Here is a 26505-nt window from a genome sequence, read left to right on the forward strand (position 1 = left end):
AGTCTCCATCCGCCCTTCTCTCCTCTCGCCGGTGTTCACGGTTTTTAAAATTACGCCGAGGTCATCTTCCGAGTGGCGCGGCCCATTCGCAACAAGTTCCCCCCCAAGTACTTCGAGATCAATCATCGCTTTAACACATCGTCGGTCTCGGTGGACGGCTTAATTTTTAGAGCGTTTCGCTTTCGTTTGTATTTATACATGCCGTCTAGACGCAATCACGCTTGAACTAATCCTAATTATCTGCGATGCGTCAATATTAATCGAAGGTTAATTGGATATTCCAGAGATCCTCGAGTGTTTCTGCTAATCGTTTCGTACATCGATCAACCGGAAAAGCGAGTTAACACGTTGAATGTTATGGCGAGGGAATCACCGGTGATCGGCACTCAATTTGCCACGGTGACCGGCGATGCCGAGATTAGTAGTAACACATCATTCGAATGTTGATACTCTTAATTTTATTCGAATTTATTTGTGCAACGATGTGAAGAAATTAATGTAGTTCAGAACATATAAAAATAGCTTTATTCGTACACGTAATACGTAATGCGTAAATATCATTCGCTCGTTTATATTATGCGATATATCGTATTGAAGCAAACAAAGAAAAGGTGGATCGGTACAGTCTTCGCGACACATGACGACTTTCTTGGTACAATATTTTTCTTTTGTTCTACCTTATTGTTTCGAACTCTTCTACAAAATCGTCGCCGGATCCTATAGTGATTACGATAATTTATATTTATATCACAATACTATAAATAATTAATAACTCCGTAATTAATTTTAGTTGTTTATATAAAAATATTATCAATATCACAAAATATACAATTACTAATAATTTAATGAAGATTACATAATGGAAGTTAAATGACGAAATAACGAATGAAGAATTTCTACTATGGCTACAATATATATAAGTGTCAGTAAACATTTCTATGGTGATAATAAAATTAATAGCTATTTTTAAATATTTTATTGTTTATATTAAATACACATCTCGACGGAACATAGATGTCGTCTAGATCTAAATTCTTCGAAGTAGAGGTCGCTACAATCCTACGGCTTTTTCCGCCATCTTTTTTTCCATTTCGTACGTGAAGAAATGCAACCCTCAATTTCATCGTGTGACCCTTAGTAAAATAAATCCATGATTATGTGATAGGTATATACCTATAATGTAATGTTGTACAAAATTTTATTTTATTTAAATTATTATCACCAAATGGCAATGTTTAATAAATTTGAAAAGGAAACCTAATACTTCAACTTATCTGTCGCAGTTGTTTCAATACAAGATTTATCACGTAATGACAGATCAGTGTGTCAATTTCACCGTATTAATCATAAACGTAGAAAATTGCAAATACCTTCGATGTGAGAGAAAAAAAAAAAAAAAGAAAAGAACGGCAACGACGAAGTATCGCTGAGCGATAACGATTTTTCGAAAAGTTGCACAACGGAAAGCGGAAGCTAACTCTAGGAATATTAGCGTTGGTTGGCAGTGTCGTAGGTATCGTGCACAAAAGCATACCACCGGCAGAGTGAGGTCAGTGCATTTTATCGGACGTATTTTCATGGAACGGCGACACGAGCTCGCGGCCAACAGCATGAATGTTTGATGGAGCGAGTCAGATCGCTCGGAAGTAGCGGAGTTGACTCTCTCTCTCTCTCTCTCTCTCTTTTTCTCTCTCCAATATTAGCCGCGATAACGTCACTCGTCGATCAAATGAAAGGTTCACTCCGGGGCGGGAAGCCTCGACGAGAGAGAGAAGGATCGAACGAGTAAGTGACTGGCAGGAAAAATCTGGCATAGAAACGATAGATAGAGCTATGATTTCTATTCGGCTGCAGTTTCAAACGTGGAGAAATTCGAATTTGGACACGGCTCGAACTTCAGTTCGACTATTCCTCTTTTCCTTTCTCTCTTTTCAATTTAGAAAAATTGCACGGTCAACGAAAATTCGTTCGTTCGTTTCTCAAGGTCCGTCCCGTTCGCCGCAATTATATGGTATATATTTATCATTTACTATGCATCATCTGACGAAAATTACGAGTCAGGAAATTTATGCCTGAATGTCGTGCAGATAAGAAAGCGAGGACAGATCTCGTTGAAACGAGCCGCGTGGTAGCGCGAGTGGTAGCTAGCATGGCGCCAGGTTGAGAGACTCTGTACTGGCGCCAGGTTGGCTGGAACCTGACACGCGATCAATCAACCCCGCTGCCCTGTCCACTAGCCTAGGGTTTACCTGCTGGTTTACCCCATCACTTTAGTTTGAATTCGCGCTCTAAATGCGCTGCATAATTTCTGCCCGTAGAACGAAACTAAACAGAAACTTTTAATTAAAATAGCGCGCTGTTCCGCTCATCCGGAAGGTACAGCGCGAATTTAACGAACGTAGTTATGTACGAGCGCCCTCTCAATTAAAAAACTCTTTCGACGATTCTCACAACAATAAAATCAAACGATAAAATCGCTTGGGCGGAACTTCAAGCCCGGAACGATCATTAAACGGGGATTAACGATCATTCTCTCGCGAGATTTCCACGTAGCCACGCCGAATCCGTTTTTGATAGCATTGATTTCTAATCGTTACGATTGACCGTAGCCGAGGACACGCAACGTTGTCGACTCGTAATTGGTAGCAAATGGCTCGAGTTAGACTGGGTTAAAATCCTACCACGAAATTGCAGATAAATTGCAATGCAACGGGGCACGACATTTTCTTTCCACAGAAAATCGAAATATGGCGAATCGCGCGTGACACGATACCCATGGTGAGGAGGTTGACGACCCGCGAAACGCGAGTCACGAAAAAGCAGTGAGTATAATACGTCGGATCCTTAGCTTATACCGTCTCCTTAGCCACGGCCGACATCGAGGCTTCTGATACAATCTGCATCCTAATTTTCTTCCAACGATGACACGCGAGGTATTCAATGAAACGTCAAATACATTCGATACGTTAGCGAAGTGGCATCCTCGCCGTTAGCGATACCTGCATGCAGGTATTCCCACCATCCTCCCATGTAAATTCTCCTTTCGTGAGAGGAGGATAACTCCGACTCACTGGCAAATCCTATTGCCGAACGATCGCGATATCAAACCACCACTTCCATCGTATGTAATGGGCCGTTGTTAGTCTCCGATCGAAACGCGATACCGCCTGCTCGCGTCCATTCCGTTATTGTTCGTATTAATCCCTCGGATAGGTATTGTTTTCGACGACGAACGTCGGCCGCTGCTACGGCGGTGGCTACGCGATAAAATGGAATCACGTCACGTGATTCATCCTTGGCACGCGAAGTCAACGTTCCTGAATGCGTACTTCCAACGCCATGCATCCCGCACGAACGCCGTTTCACCCTTGCACGGGTTCTCCAGTTCTTCGCTCGCGGAGAGCGACGCCAGCCCTCTCCTATCCTCTCCTTCGTTTCTTCCTTTCGTACACCCAAACCTGGGTCAAATTTTCAAATTTCAACGTTATTGTTATATCAAGTTATTGTTAAATTATTTTTCAAAGCTGCTTCGGATATGATCTATTTGTAGAATAACGAAATTATATATAAGTAATTATGTTGAGTGTTTCGTATGAAAATTTGTTTAATTTGTGTCCAGTTGAATGATTTACTTGTTACTTCAATTTACTGAGATAAATTATTTATCATTTGGCAGGTAATTTTTTTTGAATTGTTATTTGATTTTGATAGAAATAACTAGTTTCTCACTTTTCGATTATATACCGTTATAGTTACTACAGACCCAAGTTGAATTGGTTATCGAATTGAATATTTTGATGATGATAGAAGTAATTTAGATATACCCCACGACTATATATTTGTAAAATATAACACTCCTCTCCGGTCTTTCTCATTATAAAGAGACTATTCTCATTCGTAACAGACATTCCCAAATTTTCGTTCATTAACGGACCAAATGTTCGAGGAACGCGTCCTGTTAAAAGCCAAGACAAATTTCTGCCGTGTTAACACACACCAATATATCATTTTCATTTTCATTTTAATTTCCATTGGTTCTTCTCTTTTTATCATTCTGGTTTCATTGATATTCACCTCGAACGTTATTTTAAAGACAAATTTTCAATTACCGGACAAATATTATTTCCTCAAATAATCAGTTACTCCAATTCATTATTTCTCCAATTATTTGCACAGCTTCAAATTCCTTTAATTAACCAAACGAGCTACGCGCCATTGATCGAAATCCATTATTTGCCAAATGCCAAAGAACATTGTTTCAAAAATTTATTTACAAATGTCTGCCAGGGCCAAGTTATAACTCGCCTTTACGTTGTCACGCGAGAAGGAGTGGGGCAGAGGGTGGGGAAAATGCTGGTTGAGCGGACTTTTATTTTCATCGGCGGGCGCAGTGAACGCTCGTCGCGAGGTGAAGGCGCGCGAAGGAAGGTACCTTCTCACCTGGCACGGAGTAAAATCTCATTTGGTCGAAGAAGGAAGAAAGACGCGCGTGTGTGTACATATATATATATATATATATATATATAGGCGCGGCCAGTCGGGATAAAATTACGTCGGGTTTGTCGTCTTTACGAGGCACGCCACGACGGACCAAGGGGCCATCGCACGACCAGTGTAACAAGCAGAAACCAGTGAATTACGTCTTGCCTTACCTGGCCGCTGTTGGCTGCGCGTTGGTGAAATCCATTTCGACCCGGACCCGCGTGCCCCTTCAGCCGAAAGCTCCGCCGAACCTGAGATCTTAATTCGAGCGGAAAGCTGCCAGCGACGACGGGATCGAAGGGACATACATATGTTGTCTCTGGTCGAGATTGGTAAAGGTAATGGGGGAAAAAAGAGGGGGCAAGACAGAGACCGAAATATTTTGAGATTTATACCGGTATTTGCTCTCATATTATCGTAATATAACCACTTTTTGGGAAATTAGTTTTAATATCGATATAAGACGTTCATACCGGTATTTTCATACGTATTTTATCGATATTTGATGTCCACAACGGTAAAAATACCGAAATATATACCATGTACGGTATCACTTTACTGACGAAAGCACATTTTCCATTTTCTACGTACAGTGACTCTTATTAATATTCGGACATCATGCTATTCAAAATATTGTTGTGGATTTGTTTATAATAGTAAATTTGGATTAATTTTTTAATAATATAATAGAACATTCATTATAGTTTGTAGTAACATAAATTTTATTTATTCATTGCACATACTTTTCTTAATATCAAACAGTAAACTGAACTGTGTCGAAATGTAGCGTGGCAAAAATATTCGGACATTTGAAGAACCACAATATTTGAACCTGAAAATTGTTAACATAAACGATAATTAATATTTTGTTAGGTAGCCCTTAACTTCAATAATATATCGCNAGACGCTTAGGCATATTTCCAGTAATTTCTTTTAAGTAATTTAGCGGAATATTCTTCCATTCTACGATTAATCGTTTTTAACTCCTCTTTCAATTTATTGACGTACGACAATTAATCATTTTTCACCGAGAAAAAGGAAAAACGTATCGAGAAATTGGTCATGTTTTAAAATTAAGTAAGAGTATCGTGGCTGATATTGTATGGAGATACAACGATGAATTAGTATTAGAAATAATAAAGGATACGTGTACAAGCGTCATCATCTCCTTTTCCTTTTCTAATATATTAATATTTTATTTATCGGTATTATACCGAAATACATCTACCGACCTAACGACGTTTTGATAGCATCATACCGGTATTCGCACCGTTTCGGTTTCATCGAACGTAATCGAATGGTAACCTAAAAATACCGGTATTTTTTCGATATCCGATTCGGCAAGAAACAGCAAAAAGAAAAAAACCTCGTCGTTGTTCCACACGCGAAGCTGATTATAGAAGCTCAGTGGAGGGACGCGTCGGAAAGAAGTTTTTCGTCTTGCTTCAGAAAGTAAACTCCATTTCCATTTACGACGCGAAATATCCCGAAGGGCAGGCGGAACGAAGGCGCGAAGAACTGGCAGCCTATTTGCATTCAAATCAAAAAATCTTAATGACGAGATTCTTGTCGGAGTGGGACTCATCTTCGATTTAGAAGATTTCCCTTTTTTTCTTCTTCTTCTTTTTCTTCCTTTCTCCCTGTCGGAGTTAAGAGGGAGCAAACGACGTTCGCGTCTTATCGAGTCGACTAGCTACTTTTAGACGCGGTGTGCAGTGAGATAAAGAAAAAAAAAATAATTCGTTCAACTTTCTCGTCTCTCTCGCTGGGAATTCCCCTCATTCCCTCGTCTCCCTTGTTTTTTCTCCTCTCTGTTCTCTTTCTTCGTTTCAATTTTCTTTTTGTTTTTCTTCGTCTCTGTCCGTACACTTGGCGCACGTCCCACGATTTTTTCCATCGCACGCGCGCCATTCGTGCAAATGTTTTATCGTCGCGCGCGTTTGATATCGGCGTCGGTCCCGCTCTGATTGATATTTCCGTAGGCGTACCGCCTACGTACATACATACGTACGTACGTGGTACGGGCCTAGCTGGTAGCAGGTTATCAAACCGTAGTCTATCCTACGGCCGTAGGGTAGACTGGATGCTAGCTGAGGTTAGCAGAGGGTCGTGCGGCGCGAACGAACGGCATCGAGCGATATCGAGTTTACCATATATAAGCTCGATGGTTCGACGACGTCACGATTTTCCGGCAGGTGATATCGAGTCCCGACGGATTTTCGCGGGCACAGCCGAGATTGGAGCCGGTAACGACGCGTCGACGATGTTTACCCAGACACGGTTGGGGTGAAAACGATCCCGGCCAGGATCCACGGTGTGTACGTGCCCTCGTACGTAAGAGTGCTGCTCGCCGAGTTCTGTACCGAGAGAAACTTACCACTCGTTTATATATCTATCGACCCGGCGCCAACTTCCACTACTTTGTGAATGCGGCAAGAGTTCAACGGCCCTCGGGAATCGAAGTCGATGGCGGCCGGGCAGGAGAGGAATTCGTACGCGGCAAACAACGCTGCGGACGAGTTTGAAAATTTGCGATCCCCTTTTGCATCCGCCCCGCGCTGCGTGATCTGCCCTGCGGGGCCAGCGGTGTCTAGCCCACGGGAAATTGGGACGTGGAACGTTGGTCTCGATAATTTGTCACGCGCGTAAAATCGCGGAAAATCCCCACGCGAACGAAAGTTGCACGTGAGGGACAATCGCGAGCCGACAGCTGAATCAATGAATATTATCCGTCTTCTTAGCCGCCTCGTGCCGGCTTAACGATCCGTGAAATCGTCCGCTGAACGGCAGTGCACACCATAAACGTTATAAATCACGGCGTATTTAGCGGTTTAGGAGCGGCGTTTAAGGTTGTTTTATGAATGGCCACGAAGGTGGAACGAATATCTCGTGCCCAACGCTCGTACATACCACGTTTGTACGTGGCTCGTAGAGCCGAGCGACCGAGGGGGTTGTTCCAGTTTTGGATAAGCCGTTGAATAAAGGGAGCAGAGGAAACGATGGAGTGGGGTGGTCATGGCGCCCGTTCGTCTGCCGCTCCTGGTCGATGGCTTCCTTCAACCCCTCCGCCCCCTCCTGCTTTCCCGCTGTTATCTGCGGGAAACTTCTCAGTATCGGTATCGCGGTATTCCTAGCTGGTCATGATTCATTCATACCGGTAACAGTGTAATTCTACGATCATGAACGTTATCCGAATCGCGTGCAATCGCGAGGAAAAACGAACTGAAGGAGCTAACGAAGTTTCGTAAGTTTCAACCCCGTTTCAACGTCGAATCCAATGCTCGGCAAGGGGCGCGCGCGTTTATCAATTTTGCACCTCTCGGTCGCTGGCCGCGATTGTTTTGCCATTCCCCTTTTATGCGCCGTGTTTTGTCGTTCGATTAAAAAAAAAAAAAAAAGAGAGAGAGAGGAGGGAGAAAAAGAGTTGGAAAGAATCGATTCGCTATTTGTTATTCGCTGCGTCATTATTCTTTTTGAAAGACAGGGGAAAACGTGTGTTGCTCGTTATTGTGATGTCTTGGCGAGACTCGCGGGCAAACATCGCGCCATGTTGACATGGGGAAAATGTATTGTTAATATTTGCACCTATATCGCGCGTTGCCGCCGATCAATTTGAAATTGTCGCCTCGTTACTCGGACCGGAGTCGAAACGAAATTTAATATAGGTGGATGGAAAGTTGCGGCTACCATGGCAATGAAACATTATGAACAGGCACGTCCGTTCCGCGGACATTAACGAACGTAACGCAAATTAGAACGTCGATCGCAAAAAAAAAAAAAGAAATAAAATAAAAAAAGAAATTAAAATTCGTCTGCGCGCGCGGCTGCACTTTCGGTTGCTTATATACAATATATGCATTTTATATATCTATTAAATTCAACGTATCGCGAAGTATCTGCATAATAAATTGGAATATCGTTTTAATTTTAAATACAGGAAATAAGCTGCGCGGTTCATTAATCTTTAATAACGACATCATTAAACGAATTTATATCGTACGATGCGTCACTCTGTATATCGACTCGATTGCCGAGCGAACGTTATACGTATGTACGTACGTATGTAATATGCACACGTATCCCTCTCGAGCTTCTCTCTTTTTCAGAATAAATTCACGGATCGAGTCACGCCACTGTTCAAGATTTTGTAACGTTATCTCCGATAGAATATTCCGTTCGCGTGTGCGCTATGCACAGTATGCTTTTTCGCGAAAATAGTGCATCGTAAAAGGTCGTTCTTCCTTGCCCGGAATTCACCGTCTTGCAGTAGCGTAGCGATGCGCACGTGTTTCTGGAAAATTAAATCACTTTGCTAATGCTCTCTCTTTCCATTTCTATCCTCATCTCTGTCTCAGTAGAGCGAACCGATATTTCCCTCGTGTTCGAACGAAGTATAATTCTTTCAGAAACTGACGCGGAATTAACGAAAAATGACCGTGAAACAATGCTTGCACGCTCTTCTGCTCTCTCTCTGTCTCTCTCTCTCTCTCTCTCTCTCTCTCTCTCTGTGTGTATTCCGGTCGAACGGTTGCGCAAATTGCATTGCACGTTTCTGCATCTTGTAATTCCCAAAGCAACGATACGGTGCAACAACGGACCATCGTTCCTTCCGTTTTCTCCACGGTCACGCGCTCGTTCGCGTAACGTCGGATTCACGACGCGCGAAACGAGAGGAAACGAGCTAACCGGAAAGTATAGTCCGCGCGTTTATACGTCCCGAGAATGAAAATTGGTAATCGATCCGCGGCGTAAACCCCGCGGCGTTACGCCAATGCACGCTACATCCGCTCGAAATTCCGATCAGGAATTTCTGGAACTCGAACTCTACCAGCTACGATTTCTCTCGCGGTGTAATCCGAATTCCCATGAAATATGTATGTCGCAGATATACCCCTCGCACGCAGACGATCCGAATTAACGGGAGATCATTTCCCTGGGTATTTCTCGCGCGTCTGATCCTTTCACGGTTCACTCCGGTTAATCCGCGGAAAGAAAGAAATGCGCGTGCCAAGGGCCGTCAGACATGCCGTTCGTTTTTCAGAAAAGGCCACGTTACCTTTCTCGATGCCATTGTGCCCACAACCATTGTGCGAGTCGACCTGTTTCAACGATCAGCTTACCGATCGTGCACACGCGATGTTATCCACATCGGCTTTTACGCCCCACGTATTTGCGTACATCGACGCTCGACTTCTTCGAGCTCTTCGATTTGGAAACGAACGCGTGCATTACGACTGGATTTTCCCGGTTACTTTCTTTCTTTTTCTCGGCACGGCCGACGATACGAATCGATTAACACTAAACCTACCACGATCGGTCGACTGATCGTTTTTAAAATTTCGTTTAGAATTTCTTACATACGAACGTTGTTGCGCCGCCTCAATTTAATCTCACGACTTTTGTCGTGGCACACGTACAATGAATTTTTCAATACTCACTTCTTTTCTTGTTGCTTGCTTTCTGAGAAAAATGTGTAGCCTGTCTTACTTATGATGACTGATCGTTTGACCGGTTGAACGATTTATATTTTATTTGCAATAGTATTCTTTCGAAGATTCAATTCCGAAACTATAAAGTCGTTGCGAATGAAAAGTGAAATGCATGTGTGGCACGACTTTAACCGAAAACATAATAATTATATATTAGATATTATATATTTTTATATTTATATTGTAGAGATTAAATATAAAGTAATATTTATTTAATAATTTAATTCTGGTGATTGAACAAGATAATGAACACAAAGTGACAACTATTATACTCGGTCACCAATGAAATAAACTTTTTTTACAACTCAATCGACGCTTTCTCACAAATCAAATCGACTCCTCTTTCAGGCCATCAGGTGTAACTAAACGAGCTACATCTAAAATAAAGACCTTAAACCTATTACAATATTGTGTGTGTGTATATATACATATAAATGACCCAATGTGTTTATTTCTTCCGGTTCCAATATGCCTCGATCTTTGTCACCGTGTCTTGTCTACTATGATATAAAACTGTGAAATAAAACCGTGACGGGCTGAAAATGTAGATATATCGTATCCGTGGAACAAAAAATGGCGTCCAGCATTTTTCTCATAAACTCACTAGAAACTGCTCACGATAGGAACGAGTATCGATAGGTTTAGTGTTAAACGAACGAGCGGCGAGATCGCTGGAAATTATGGCTACCAGGCCGCGAACGTGAGATCATCCGACGTGTCCACACCCACGTACAATTCTCCAGTGACGTCATCGCGCGAATGGCCGGACCCAGAAGAATGTCTCCGTCGCTTCTTGTTCTCTCTCCGTCACAGTCCATTTGACCGCCAGTTGGCCTCTCTCTCTCTCTCTCTCTCTCTCTCTCTCTCTCTCTCTCTCTCTCTCTCTCTCTGTCAGATCGCTCTCCGTTCCTCTCGTTCTCGCGCGAAAGTGAATTTCCCCTCTCTCCTCTCGTCTCCCGCGAAATTTTCCACGGAAAGTCAACGAGAAACGAGAAGGATCGGCCTCGGTTAGGTGGGTTCGATCTCCAGCTGTTTCGCCCAATGAAAACTTTACGATCGAGCCACGTGTCGACGAGAGAAGAATTGTCAAGCGCTCTCGGCGTGTTGGTAACGTTCCTCCGTAACGAAAACTCTAGAACGACAGGCAGGATCGTGAAGTGCGAGACCGTGAATCGAGGTGACCGGTCTTTTACGAGTGAACGGTCCAGTGAGAATCGAACCTGACAGCTCCACCTCCAAATATTATTGCCGAGTGTTATCGTAGACGGTTCGTATTATCTTATCGAGGTCCATATGTACTCGCGTCACGCACACTCACGGTCAGATAGCGCGTGAACATGCGCGAGGGGGTGTCTTCTATGCGCGTGGCATTCGTTTACGGAAAATTCGCGATAATTGTGCAGAGTCGTATTGTACTCTGGTCGCGGCGTGTCCAGCCTGTTGTGCCTGCGTTCTTTTGTCATGCAGATGGTCTCGAAGTTTTGCTCTCAACGGCGCGTAACGCCTTTCGTCATGGGATATTATTCATGGCGAATCCTAAACGAGTAACGGCCTTGAATTACCCGGCACGCTGAAAACAATTTAACACGGTTCTTGTTTCGCGTTTTTATATATATAATAGTATTATTTTTTTTTCTTATATATATATATATATAAAATATATATATATATATAAGAAAAATATATAAATATATATATATATATATTACATATAAATTACTATTTTTCGAAAAATATAATAGTAATAATATATATATAAATTACTAAAATATATAATTACATAATAATATATATATATTAATTACTAAAATATAATAGTAATAATATATATATATATTATTACTATTAAAAATAATAAAAAAATAGCTATATATATATATATATTACATATAAATTACAATTTTTCGAAAAATAGTAATTATAATTATATATATAAAATATTATATAATATAATTTTTATATATATAATATTTTATATATATAAAAATAAATAAATGTATATATATAAATTTATTTATTTATTTATTTTATATATATATATATAACTATTTTTCAATCAAAAGGAGAATATAGACGAAAAAAGATATCGTTGAAAGGACAAAATTGAAGTTTCGCGGCTTAATTTAAAGCGATCCCGCGGCTCTGCTTAACTGAATCTGAATCATCTGTTGACGCAGATAGTCGACGTCGAGGCGTTGGCAAGGTCACGAGGGAGGAGCTGAGGTCATCGCTGCACCTATGTTGTGCGGCGAACTCCTGAACGGTGGCTTCGTCAGTACCGGAGCGGTACCGGTGATTCCCTACGGTCTCTTAGGATTCTGGTTGCCCGGCTGTCTACGTGCTACCAGCCCGACTTCTCTCAACTCGTCTTATCTGACCCTGTTGGCCGAACTTCTGGCCACGGGCCACTTGGATCATCGAAGCGAGCCGATGGACCTCGCGAAGAGGAGCTATCAGGCTCCGACCAACGGGGCGGTCGACCTTGACCTCGACCTGCATGCCGACGATATCGACGAGAACGTTTTTCTCGGTAAGTAATCGCTGTCTGTGTGTGTTTATTCGGTTCTTGGTGACGATAACGGTGTAATATTTCCCGTACATCGCGACATTTCACGCGGAGCGAAAGCGGTTCCCTCCGTGATCGAACGGGGACAAGTCGTCGGCGACTGTAATTAACAGTTTCAGGTCAAGGAGAGTCTTTCCCCATTAAATCGCGCGCTGCGTTTCTCGATAAATGCATGCATTTTAATAAGGCATCGCCTTTGAATATCGAAAACAGCGGATACTTCTAACACGGTTTATTACGATCGAATCGATTTTTCCGCGAAACGTCGGGCTTTTCATTTTTGTCGTTCGTGCTCTTGTGCACATTTAACGAACACGCTCCCCCGTCCCCATTGAGCCAGTTTCTGTATGAATAGTGGTATATCGAATTCCGTTTCTGTCGGACAGTCGGTCGAACGCGATTTTACCCCGGTTCGCTCTATATCCGCCGAACAAACGACGCACGATACTCGACGTACATACTGCCGAGTATGCTGTCGTAATGACTTGACTTGGAAAGTGACGAAGCCGCCGTCTATTTTTTTGCGTTGGTGGACAATGACGCTGGCGATGACGATATCGCGAAAGTAGCTACTACGTTGGCAGAAGTGAGTGGCTCAGGAGCCGCGATTGCGACCACGAGTAAATATGTCTGTCGGCTGGGTACTCTACCAGTGGTAATATTCCTCGTTTTTCACGCGCGTACGTCTCTCTTGGCACGATTTGCAGACGGTTCCGCGACGCAGGGACACAGAGTCGTTTGATAAATTTTCGCAAGCTCGCATATTAAACCTCGGCTGCGGGAAACGAAGGGAACGTTTCCGCGAAATGATGCTCGCGTTCCTCGCTCGAATCGACGAAAAACAGGGATACAACGCGCAGGTTTATTTCAACTGGCGACAATCTAGTCGGCTCGTGCATTTCAATCATCAAACGGCGACAAAACGTTCGCCACGCTCACGGCCTAGCCCTATAAACGATCCGGCTTTTTGGCGATCGACCATTCAGTCCTGAAAACCCCCGACAGTCTGGCCGGCGTCCAACCTCTTTTCTTCCTTTCTGCCTTTTTCCTTTCTTTTCCCCTTTTTCTTTTTCCACCTCTTTCTCTCTCTCTCTCTCTCTCTCTCTCTCTCTCTCTCTCATCTGATTCTTTCCTTTCCTCCGAGTCTTCCAGACTCGCGAGAATTCGGCCTTTCCTCTAAATAATGGCGAGACGTTAACAATCTTTGCGGCTGTTTATCAAGATTTAGACCCTGAAAGAGTCGTTAAGCGCGCCGCGAGCGCACGTTTTCCTCTTCTTTCGCCTCTCGACGAGAATTTAAGGACGTCCTGTATTAACAGCACGGGGCTTTCTTCGGTCAGACTGGCCGTGATTCTTACCGTGATGCTCTTTTGTATCTTTCGTCGACGAGTAACTTTTAATTTTGTCGACTCCTCTTCGAGATTCGTCGCACCTCAGAAGAGACCTCCCTTCCCTCCCGCGCGACGATCTATAAATCTGGATTCTCCGTGCAACAAGTCCGGCTGTAAACAAAATTTTTGTCGATCCTCCAGTCGAGGGCGAGATTTACGCGTGCAAGCGAGCTTCGCCTCACTCAGCTGGACTCCGCGGGAGTGTCGAGCTTCCTTCCGGTTCGGTCATCCTTCTTTCCCTCGGCTGCCACCGATCGAACTGTGCCACGTCTCCCGTTTCGCTTTTCCTTCTGCTCCTCGAACCTCCACGGATCGTTAATAAATCGTATCGTGACTCACTCGAACCAATTTCGACGGCAGTCTCTCCGAGAAAAATGGACTATCCGTCCATTCCGGATTTCTCGAGTAAAAATTGTCGAACATTCGGCCGTCTGCCGCACTTTTAATCCGAGGATAATATACCTTTATCGTCGCGCTATTTGGCTAACGTTCGGCGATTACGATACTCTCCCCCTCCTCTCTTGGTTCTTCTTCTTCTTTTAGCGTTCCGACGGCGAGAAAGTAATTTCGGCAGAGAGGCTGAAGCTTTTATATAAATTGTTACACAAAACAATTTGCAATGCGATGCGTCTGGCAGTCTTTCACGTAACAATAACGCACTTGTTGTACAACGAGTTTCGACGAGTGAAAATTGTGAAAATTCCGAGCGGGCCGCGCGTTCGTGTTTCGGACACTGATTTATTTATTTTGTTCGTTAATTAATTCCCCTTCTGGCTAGAAAATAAAACTTTCGTTGGAACTGCGAGTATCCATTACGAGAATAAAAGATGTTTAAAATACGCTACAATGCGCGCTCAAAGTTATCACCTCGCGATCTTTCGAACAGAACGAAAGCTGTTCAGATGATCGATCGACGCGTTGCGGGATAACACTAGCACTTTGATCATTTTCGTCGTAACGGCCAAGGTCGAAATTTTGATGCTTTCGACGAGCACGACGAGCTTGACGTAATTCACGTGACAAACTCGGTGGCCCATTATGGCGGTTCGATCGAAGGCCTGTGTTCTGCGTTAGACGGCTCCTAATTGGAATACTATTCCCCATCCGTCTTATTCGATGGAATAATGCATCGAACCCTCCCCATCGAAGGAAGCTGAAAGCATCCCGGCAACGGGAGTGGATTTTCGCGGCCCGTTGCAAAACCACTTGTCCTCTCGAGCCAGCAAAGTGGATGCGAGTTTGATGACAACACTTGGCTGCGCTACGCCGCCACACGGCGGCCGAAACTTGGTGAAATTGAATCGAACTTGCCAGTTACGAAGCTACTTTTATCGGTCATCGGTTGTTCGGTCCCCTTAAGCCCGGCCTGCGCACAAAGAGCCAATAACCCGCGTACCCGTGGTCTGGCTAAAAATAATTCTCGTTCGAGGTCCTCTCGCGATATTACGTTCGCCGAAACGAATTTACCGGGCCCGGAATGGAGGGGCAAAATGAACGCTTCCCCCCCCCCCTCCCCCGGTTTATATCGTACTTTTTTCTAGAGAAGTGGGGCGGGGGCACGAGCAGGCATAATCTGAGCTGTTCGAGAAAAAATCTGCAGATCGCCTATTAAAAGTCGGGTTTATTAAATTTTTTTGTCTTCCCACTGCTTTGCGAATGACTAGAAATGCATATAATGTGATGTCTGAGATTAGGTCTGTAAAAATAATACAAATTTTTTTAATCTGCTAGTTTGAAATAAATATAAATAAAGTTTATTAATTTAGGAATTAACAGATACTGAAAAGTCCCCATACGGCGATGACAAAAGATATTAATCTCTCACTAGACTGTCACGCTCTCACAAATTTTTTAACCTACTAGATTTTTTAACCTACTAGTTTAAAATAACTGTAAATAAAGTTTATTAATTTGGGAATTAACAGATACTGAAAAGTCCCCATACGGCGATGACAAAAGATATTAATCTCTCATTAGACTCTCACGCTTTGACAATTCGCTGCTCTTTCCATCTCTGACGTCTCGCTACTTTCTCTATGATTCCTTCACGATATGTGTCCTCGAAATCTTCGTCCTTTGCACACTTACACACACAAATAAACCATACTCTCCTATTAAAACTTGGACAACTGAAACAAACATTCCCAGGATTAGCCTTCGCTGCGACAATTGTCTCGGATACGTAGTAGACGACGAATAGGATAGGCAGGTTTCCTCATCCCACAATTATACAAAATGTTTAATCAATCAAGTACTTTTTACACAATACGTGGATGCTTCTTACAGAATGTCTATCAGGTTCTACATAAAAATACTTGCAGCTTGTAAACAATTTCATTTTATATCGAAACGTGTTGATATCGGCGAATCAATCGACGAACCTTGATATTTAAAGTTCATCCAGTGAGTTTTGCAGTACCAACTGTGCAAAAAAAAAAAAATGAAATTTTTCTGCTTCTATGAATCGTGCTCGTAAAAGTGCTAGTAATTTAACGAATAATCGTCTTTAGTACGATTAAAGTCTCGTTAAAAGGTTAAAGGTCTATCGTGGCACGTTGAATTTTTCAATTAACTCGATGGCATCTCGCGATCTCTCCGGGAGATTGGATCGAACTCGCTGGATTTGTTATCCGAACTCTTATCGGTGGCTAGTTAGACCGTGACAGTTCTCGACGCACGGAGTTCTGGTCCGCTGGTCACGAGAAATCGTCAGCCGCCGATTGATAAAGGTACGAGGCTGACGCAAATATGTTTCTTGATTATCTGAGATAATCGACGGAAACTGGAAAACACGGAAACGAAACACGGTGCAGAAAGGGAGAGAGAGAACAACAAGAGCAAGAGTGAAATTGAATCGATGCTTTCGCGCGTGTATTGAAAATTACTCGGCAAATTAATTCGTTTGACGAAGCAACAGATACACCGTTTCGCTGATGTATCCGAACGACAGATTGTTCCCTTCCTATCGATTGAATAAACGCTTCGATCTCTTCCTCCTTCCTCCCGCATTTCGTTTTGTTTTCCACCTCGAAGGGGAAAACGGTTTGCGGAATCTAAGCGTGCTCGAATCGATGAAAAAAGAAAAAGAAGAAAAGAGAAAAATAAAACGCGCCGGCAAAGATAAAACGAGAAGAGCATCGCGATTTGCAAACATATCCACGGGGGGGTTAAACAATGACGCGATCCAAGGTCGCGGTTGACATTGGGGCGGGTTGAAATTGAGACACGCGATGAAACCAGAGTCTTTGACGGGGAATTGAAAGCGGACACATAAATGGGGTTACACGTTTCGCTCACAGGAGACCGATCAAAGTGAGAACGAAATACGTGTCGGCTGATGTAGCAGAAAAAATTGACGGACGTGATATCTGTCCGCAATTTGATGCGACAGTTGATAAAATTGATTTGCCCTGCGCGAAAACGGCGGCACGAGAAACGAAAGACACGTAAACGCGTGATCTATTCGATCCGGAGACACGCAAGAACAGTCTTATAGTCTTGTTAGTCTTCGAGGATGTTGGAAAAGCGCATCGTGGCTGTGGGCGAAGAAAAAAAATTGATTTATTCGACGGGTGGGCACAAGCGTCGCGACACAAAGGAGCGTTATAGCCGGCTTTCTCCGCGCCGAATAAATGCTCCAATCTGTCGCGGATACTTCTCCTCCGTTCCACTTCACAGCCTAGCTAAAATATGGGGATACGTGTGCCATTCGTGTGACGACGACTGGGACTCCGTATGTATATGCGACGAACGAGCACGATGGATTGAACAGAGACGAGGAACGAGACAGACAGAATTGTCGGCAGAATGCCCGGCGAGAAGAGAAAGGAAGAGAAGGCGAAGGGAAATGACGAGAGAGGCAAAAGGGAGCTAGCGAAACTCGACAATGGAGAAGGGTTCCTAGAACAGACTCCCACCCCCTCCCCCTCAGATGTTAGTGGAGACTGAATGAAGCGAGACACATACACAGAAAAGCGAAACGGGAACAATGGCCGCGGTATTATTTTCTGTTTGCTGCGTCAGACCAACCACCCACGCCCTCCCCCTTCGTTCGTCGGTGTCGTCGTCGTCGTCCACCCTCTCCTACCTTCCTTTCCTTCTCTCTCGACTCCCTTCGCCCTTCCTCCCCCGTTTCAACCCCCTTTTTCGATCTTCCTCTCTTCGTTTTCCCGTCTGTCTTCCCGGACGATTTTCTGTCTTTCTCCGAAAAGCGTTCAGCTCGTTCCTGCCGCGTTGCTGCAACGCCACCGCCATTCCGGACCAGCAGAATCCAGAGATCACTTCGACTCGATATTTGCCAAATAAACCGAATCGTTTCCGGTTGGCGAGGCTCCGCCGTTTCGTACTCGATCGATCGAATAAATCATCTCCTCTGTTTAATTTTTCCTGGAGACTGGCCGGTCTCGTCCGGGCAAAGAGCATCCTCCTTCGTTATCGAATTTCCTCCATCGTGTCGCCTCCGTCGCGGTCTTTTAATTAAAAGAAATATTTATCCCACTCTCCCGACTCCAGGCTGCATTCGAGAAATGGAAATACTTCCACAGGGAGTAAATTCGTTTCGAAGAATTTTAATCTCTCCAACTGTTGAATCTGCGTGCTTCGTAGCTCTTCGCTGTTCCGGCGTCGCGTTTTTACGAGAGCTCGACGAGGCGCGAGCAAGATCGTGGATAACGAACGCGATGTTTGCCGAGTAAACGAACGATAAATCCCCTTGTATCCTGATCGTTTAATCCACGAGGATAGGCCGGCTCGTAAACCACTCGGGTTTATCGACAAACTTTGTCAAAGCGGCTGTAATTTTGAAGTTGGCCGTATCCCGGAGAAATCGGGATCGGATCCGTCTTCTTATCTTTAATTCCCCCGGTGTAATTCGAGCGTCGCGAGTCAGTGGCTGATCAATAACGAAAATGTTCCCATCCATTACGGTGTGACTGGAGTTGCGAGGCCGACACAGGATAATTGCACAGGGTCTCGTTCATTTCGTTCACGTTTCAGAGATTCATTTCTTCTTTCGTTCGGCCTCGGTCTCGCTGCCTGCTCCGTGATCGGGGCAGGAGGACCCGACGAGGACGCCTTTTGTCGTTAATCATTTCCGTGCTCCTCGTCTGGGCCGTCTAGTCCCTCCTGGAAGCGAAACTGTTCTCGCAATTAAGCGTATTCAAAGGAAAGACCTCGGCTTCCTGGGCGGCTCTCCGGTACACGTGCTTTTGGCATTGCTCGTTTCGCGGCTAATTCTTCTCTCCCCTCCTCCCCCCGTTTCGTCAATGGGTCAAAGTAGGTCGTCCGTTTTTTTTTTTTTTCTTTTTGTCGATATTTTAATATCTTCAGGAAAAACACGACCGTTATCTCTTTCTCTCTCCCTCTCTCTCTCTCTCTCTCTTTGTCTACAACAGAGTGACTTTTCTTTGCTCATTTTCTTTCTTGCTTCTTCTGGTTATTAACGAATTTATTTCATCTTCGCGGACACGTGTGTCAGACCATGTCCCCTAATTATACAAGTTTCTCAGATATTTGCTGTTTACCTTCCATTTTACTGAAATTTTACGCTGCAAATACGCACTGTGACTTAACTCAGCACTTAGAACAAAAAAAAACACCATTGACGACGCGCTTTCTGAGTTCAGGATCTTCGAATGTCACGGATATTCAATTTTTGGGCGGGCGATTTTTAGATTTCGTCCACCGTGACGACGTTGCATGTTTTCTCTGCGTCTCTCACGTACGATTTTCCAACGCGTGCGTACTATTTCGGCACGAAACAGAAAATAATACAAATCGCACATTCAGACGTTCCTTTCATAAAACAGTAGTTGCGGGTCGTTTGTTTGCGAAAAAACAGAGCGTGGCGCGCGGCCAATTTAAATATATATTCCAACGACGTGCATATCCGGCGATATTTTATTAATTCCGGGGGAGATCATTTTCATTGGGAGACGGGGTTGACAGCAACGCGGCGGGGGTTGAAGGGACTGGTTCGGATCCGGGTCGAGTTTTCGTAGCCGGTATAGAAACTATGACGCCGGAAATCACCGGTAGGCTTTAAAACGAGGACGAGCATGCAAATTGCACCGTCGTCGGATAGGTATGTACGTATGTGTGTGTGTGTGTATATATATATATATATATATATATATATATATATATATATATATATGTATATATATATGTACAGACGTATGTATACACGGTGAAGAGACTCGTCTCTCCGTGCCAGTTTCGCCGCGGGGCTTTGGAAACGCGCGGCGTAAAAGTCCTGCCGGGGGGATCGAAGTGGCGTATAAGGTTTCCCTCAAAACTCACGGTACGTGAATATCAAACGATCCTCGACGAGAGGTCCGGAAAGAGCCCGAAGCAACCGCGAACCAAGTCAGATTTTCAAAGTGTGAAGAGAGCCGCGATGACATTCACCCGCTGTCCGTCCCGGTTCTCGACTGTTTCGTCGTCGACGTCCTGCCCCTCCGTTCCTGCGTGGCTTCGTTCTAACTTTATTTTTCCCATCGATTCTCCTTTCTGCCGATCGCGAGCGGCTGAATTACTTATAACATCGAGTATGACTCGTACTCGGTAACTTCGTCGGTGCAAACGTAAGAAGAACAAAGCAGTACGAGTCACTCGCTCGTGATTCATTATGCAGATTTATTATTGCGTTGATCTTGGCCACGTTCAGACGTGTAAATATATTGTCTCTAAAAAATGAGCATTTATTTACAAATTGAAATAACGTATTATTGATACGTTATTTACTTCCAGGTAACGACTGTAATTGTTAAGAGTGATTTTTACAAATCATTTTATCGATAACGATTATCATTAATTTTTCAACAATTCATTCAGTTATTTTATTTTGACACTTACATTTAATTTGAAATTGTTTACATTTAATTTGAAATATTGATCTCAAATACTGAAATACGTTTTAAAATGAGCAAATGAAAATTTGGGCCTCCTTAATAAAATTTAATATTCAAAATTGTTTTCGCGTGACATTCAAGCAACGAAATAGGCACCTTGTAAAATTGAACCAGTTGTTCCTAACAATATATATACATATGTATGTATATATCGTAAAACGTGTACGAATTGAACAAATTCAAGCGTATGGCCAAAGAGCTAGTGGGCCAACGTGTTTTTGTTACTGACAATGAGTGTGGCACGTGCCATTGCGAATTCAATCACAAGTGCAAGCGATTAATTAACTTAATCTTAAACTAGCACGTCTCCACGTGCGTAAAAATTTTCGAATAAAAAATTTTTTTCAAGCTTCTCCCAATGATTAGCAAACTAGCGATCGAACACTAATCGTTCACGAATCACGGTATCGTCAAATTTCGTGAAACTTGTCGGTGACGAAGAGGACGAGACTCAGTCGGAGGCCACGGTAGAGATCGCGTGAAACTTGAATTGCGGCGGCAGTCGCAGCAAACTGATAGCCCGGGAAAACACAGGCTAATTAATGCTTTCGAAAGAAATTACCTCCGGTGTAATTCGGCTGGTGCCCCTAGCTGCTGGTCTCCGGATAGGAGAAAAACCACGAGGAATCAAAACGGTTGGCCGCGGATAATGGGAGGAGATTGAAAGCCTCCATTTCCCTTTGTTCTTCTTTTTTTTTTTTTTCCTTTTTCTCCTCGACCTTCTTCCTGCCGATGCTCCCGTGGCATTTGCGCCACGCCACGAATCAACCATCCTCTCCTTGTAATTAAATATTTGTCGTTCAGCGTTCAGCCGATGGGTGTTTACGGCTCTCGACCTGACGGTAATTTTACGTAGCTTACGCCGGATTTCCTCGTAAACTCACGAACTCGTCGGATAAAGTCCGGAGATACTCCTCGAATAGTTCTTCCTTCCTCCTTCCTCCCCCTCCTCCACCCATCTTCTCTTCTAGAAGAAGAATTCTCGAAGAGAGCGCAAAAAAAGCGAAGATCACGTACGTTAGTTAAGACTTCGACAGGTTGTCGAATCCCTCGAGGAGGATGGCGTCCCGGTTAAGAAGCAATTCTCGCTGGATGAATTTATGGCTGGTCCGGATTAACACGGCCGGTCGCAATAAAAGTCGCACGGAGGTTTCGTCATCCCTCCGTCATCCCTTTCTGCTTTTTGTTCTTTCTTTTTCTCCGAAGAGAACTCGCGTCATTCGCCATCTTCCCTTCCAGTACGCTCTCGCGTCTTACTCCCAGCGTCTAAAATGGTTTTCTTCTTTATTTCTCAGTCTCTTTAATTCTCAGCCCCGCTGATCTCGGGGAGAAGAGAGAAAGGAACGAGAACGAGAGATACAACAACCCTCAGCCCCTCTCTTCTTGCGAATGGACGACATTAAACCACCGGAATGTTCCTGTTTTTGAGACACTCTGCCTTCTCCTTTCTTTCCCTCCTCTCCCAGGGTTCTATATCTCTCTTTCGCCACTTTTTTGTTTTCAACGCGTCGGATAAAAAAGGGCTCGTGCCCGTAATACAACACGTACTTACGCGCAGATTGGTTTCGCACGGCCGCGAACGCCTGGTTCAAAGCGTTCAACAACGACGAGAGGCAAAGAACAAAGCAAGAGGAACGATCAACGAAATGCAAAGGGGAGGGAAATGAATCTGTCGTAGTAGACAACGAGCGCGCGTGAAAATTGTCCGCTCGCGGTGTGAGAATTCGACAAATGCGAGTGGATGTACCGAATAATGATTCGGAATTGACGAGATCGACTTGCACTGAAAGCACTGATGACGAACGATTCTTAAAAGGAAGGTTTCATCGATCTACGTGTTAATTACGGATGTTTTATCGCCTGCATTGTGCCGAGAACCAGCAATATCGTATGAACGAAATTGAGTATCTACATGCGAGTCTTTTGTTTCGAATTCCTTTTGTTCGAAATTGCATTGACAAAACGGCTGTTTGCGCGAGAGTCGACTCGCTCGCTTTTAAATTCAGTTGTTCCACGGCTAAATACGCGATCGTAGCCCACGTCCACGCCAATCTCCCGGAATGTACGAAATTATATTTTGCAACGTGCACTGTGTAAGTTACGTTCTTGAAACACGTGCAATGTGTAATTTACATTTTGTAGAAAATGACGATGCGTCCAAACGTCCATCGCGCGTATAGTTTCCAAACGTGTGAACTTTCTTTTGCAACCGAGATCTCGATGAAAATAAAATGCCTAGTGTTTGCTGAAATATTCGTCTTCTTCGTCCACGCAACCGAGGAGCCCACGTTGGCGCTCGGTCCGATCGTAGCCTCTATTATTCTACTTGATGGCGGCGTTGCGATGCTCGCGTGGCAGCCGGAGTTTTCCGACGGGTTGAAACCGCCGTTCACGTAGACGCCGGTCGGTGTATACGTCGAAGACATTCGAATCAGCGATTCCCGAGGAGCGAGGTTGCATTCTGGTTACCCCATTCGCCGTCCACACAAATCTTCCTACTCCCACCCGCTCACTCGCTCCCCCCGCAACGTTTTATCGGGACGAAAGCCGGAAATGCCAATGCAGACGGAAATATCCAGGCCGCATTCCTCCGTATCGGAGGCCGTCGCTTTGCGAGAACACGGAACGAAATGGAGTCCCGAGGAGCTCTTTCAATCGGATATGTGATCGCCGTAATGGACATGCTGCCCTCCTACCCTCTAGAAAGCCAGAAGCAAGACTTTTCGACTCTGTCGAACCACGACTCCGGTCGAGCCGGATTTAATTCGATTTTTAGAAAAGTGCGGGTGTCGTAGCCTGGCGGCGGAACGACGGTCGGGGGATTAAAGGGAAAAGAAAGGAAAAAAAGGAAGGAAAGGTAAACGATACTCGGGTGGAATTAACCAGTTTCGACGTTTCGTTTTTTTCACGTCTCCTCTTTTGGCGAGGGGGTCACAATCAGCCTCGGATCACATATCCACTGGAAATCTTCGTCGTCGGTTCGTCCGCTCACGTTCTTTCTATTTCGTCTCTCCTCTGGCACCGCCGGTTCCCCTCATTTCGTTGAGCACTAACTTGAAATCGCATTTGCGACAGGACAAACGGGACACGCGAGACGAGAGAAGAAACAGAGAAAGAGGTAGAGGAATAGAGAGAGAGAAAGGGAGGAGAGGGAGAAGTAGGCGGATAACCGGAACGTGTCGCTAACGTAATAACATTTCAATTCGAGGACGGAAATTGCCAGAGGGCATGGCAGCACGTCCCTCGTAGTTACAGGGTGGCTACCCTCTCGTTCTTCGCCCGTTCGCGTCCACTCTCGTCTTCCTTCCGTCTTAACAGAGAGTCTTCGTCAGAGGGTAGGAACGTGGCGCGCGTGAAACAACGTTGATCGGTTCGTGATCGTCGTTGGAAAGGTTCAACGACACGTTCGTCGGTTAGTTGATCGGTAAAGAACGAACAAGTCGAGAGTTAGATCCAGATTCTCGTTCCGTTTTCACGCGAGAAAGGGATTAACCATCTATATTCGTTTCGGTTTTTCTTTTTTTTTCCCAAGCGAGGGGATTCTTCCAACCTCCCGAGTTTCGAGTGACGCGGGGAGAGGCGCGTTAATTACGGGCGCCGGAATAATTCTCAAAGAAGCGTGTCACGATTTCGCCGAAGTCGCGGCACGCGAACTGAGAAACAGGAGAGCGAGCCGCGAACCGCCGCGATGGGGGTAAGGAAACGGAAAAAAGGGAGGAAAAATAAGCGAAAAACAGGTTGCTCGGTGAAAATGCGAGGCCCCAAATGAACCTAGCGCGTCGCGCAGCCCCGTAATTGCGTTCAGCGTCGGCGTCGCTTTTAATTAATGCGACATACTTTTTTTCATCGCTAAAAAGTGCCACATCCTCGTAATCCACACCATGCCCCTTACCCCGGCCCCGTTCCCCCGGTTGCAGGCTGGCTGTGCTTGCAGGGAAGCCACCACCACCGGTGGGTGATCGTTAAATGGATGAAAAAAAATATGCAAACCCTCTAGGCACCCTTCTTTTTTTCTTTCCTTCTTCCTCTCTCTCTCTCTCTCTCTCACTTTCTCTCTACCCTCTCTCTCGTTTCTCCTTCTTTCTTTTCATCACTCTTTCACCCTCTCCTTTTCACTTCTTCTCCGTTATCATCTCTCTCTCTCTCTCTCTTCTCTATTCTTCTCCCCTTCTGTCGTTCGCGATTTCCCTGTGCCACCATCCCTTGGAATCCTTGCCACGGGAATAAATCCAATCGAATCGTCGAAGTTCCCTTCTTTTCTCTCTCTCTCTTTTTTCCCTTTGAGTTTTCGTTTCTATTTTCTTTTTCTTTGGCATTCGCGTGCCTCCCCCGCTCTCCTCTTTTTTTCCGTCTTTCCCTCGCCGTCTATGCGCCGCACAACCCCGTCGTCGCTGCACTTCCTCTCGAGAGTATTAATCCGCGTAACCTACATGCGACCTACGGCTGGCGGGGAGGAGGAGAAGGCGAGGTTGCGCGTCAACGATGAAAAGGACGACGATAAAACCCGCTGTATATAGGTGTATGCAAGACTCAGCCACGTTGACGACGACGTGCCACGCGTGTCATAAAAATACGATGGTTGCCACGCCGTGATTTCTTCATTCTTTTTTTCTCCTTCGTCTTCTTCGTCCTTTCTTTTTTTTTCTTTTTTTTTTTTTTTTTNTTTTTTTTTTTTTTTTGTTCTTTTATTTTCCTTCAGCCTCCGCTTTCCGGGTGAGGAAAGTCCGAGACACGCGCCGCCTCGGGGCGTGTCAGCCTGATCGTTTAATTCCGGGGTAAATCTATAGAGAGGCGATTCCTTCGAACCTGTGTGCAAAGAGAAAAATATCGCTCGTTTTATGCTTTGAATTAACGTGGTTTACGTTCACGCTTGCCTCCCGTCGCTTTTCCACTTTCTCACGTTCCCCTTCGACATTTACTGTGCATCTGGATGACAAACGTCTCGAATTTCAAGCGCGAATACGTGTAAACATATAATTCCTCCGATTTCTTCTGCTCTTTTGCGACCAATCGATCGACAGTCTGTTGGTTCCTCATCGTTCTGCGTTCTGTTTTCTGTTGCAACATCATTGCGACAGATGCACACGGGCCGAGTTTTTCGCGATTCTGTCACCTGCAGACGGCCACCTTCTGTTCAACGAGTAGAACTGTTTCTACAGGTGATTTGTGTAGACCATCGAGCAGCTGCTTTTGGCCGCTGCCGGACGAAGATTTCTGATTTACTCGCAGCTTGCACATTTCGCAATGCTCGATCTCGCAGGGAAACAATTCGTTCCTTCTTCGACGATTTTTCGACAATTTTTCGGAAATCCCTCGCCCATCGCCTCAAAGTTCGATGGAGAAAAAATCAAAATCGTAGTAATGAAGTAAAAATGAAACGAATAAAATAATAAATGAAATAAAAATAAAATAAATAAAGTAATAAATAAAATAAAATAAACAAAAATAAAATAAATAAAGTAATAAATAAAATAAAATAAACAAAAATAAAATAAATAAAGTAATAAATAAAATAAAATAAACAAAAATAAAATAAATAAAGTAATAAATAAAATAAAATAAACAAAAATAAAATAAATAAAGTAATAAATAAAATAAAATAAACAAAAATAAAATAAATAAAGTAATAAATAAAATAAAATAAACAAAAATAAAATATATAATAA

At 44.1% G+C, this 26505-nt stretch overlaps 1 protein-coding gene across 12 annotated transcripts in view; it reads left to right on the forward strand.

The window, feature by feature from the left end:
• Nucleotides 1-26505, forward strand: part of LOC122537075 (protein Fe65 homolog) — a 173208-nt gene that overhangs the window by 30250 nt on the left and 116453 nt on the right. For 7 of the 12 annotated variants that reach the window (XM_043670006.1, XM_043670005.1, XM_043669998.1 and 4 more), the window contains one exon: nt 12149-12501. In XM_043670006.1, coding sequence (XP_043525941.1) covers nt 12210-12501 — 292 coding nt within the window. In that variant the 5' untranslated portion in view covers nt 12149-12209. Of the gene's footprint in view, nt 1-4454; nt 4821-7605; nt 7727-11084; nt 11239-11313; nt 11561-12148; nt 12502-26505 lie in introns of those variants that run through there. The other 5 variants (XM_043670002.1, XM_043670003.1, XM_043669997.1 and 2 more) reach the window with 5 other exon arrangements.

This window comes from Frieseomelitta varia, unplaced genomic scaffold, assembly GCF_011392965.1.
Source record: "Frieseomelitta varia isolate USP_RPSP 00005682 unplaced genomic scaffold, Fvar_1.2 scaffold_886, whole genome shotgun sequence".
Classification (NCBI taxonomy): domain Eukaryota; kingdom Metazoa; phylum Arthropoda; class Insecta; order Hymenoptera; family Apidae; genus Frieseomelitta; species Frieseomelitta varia.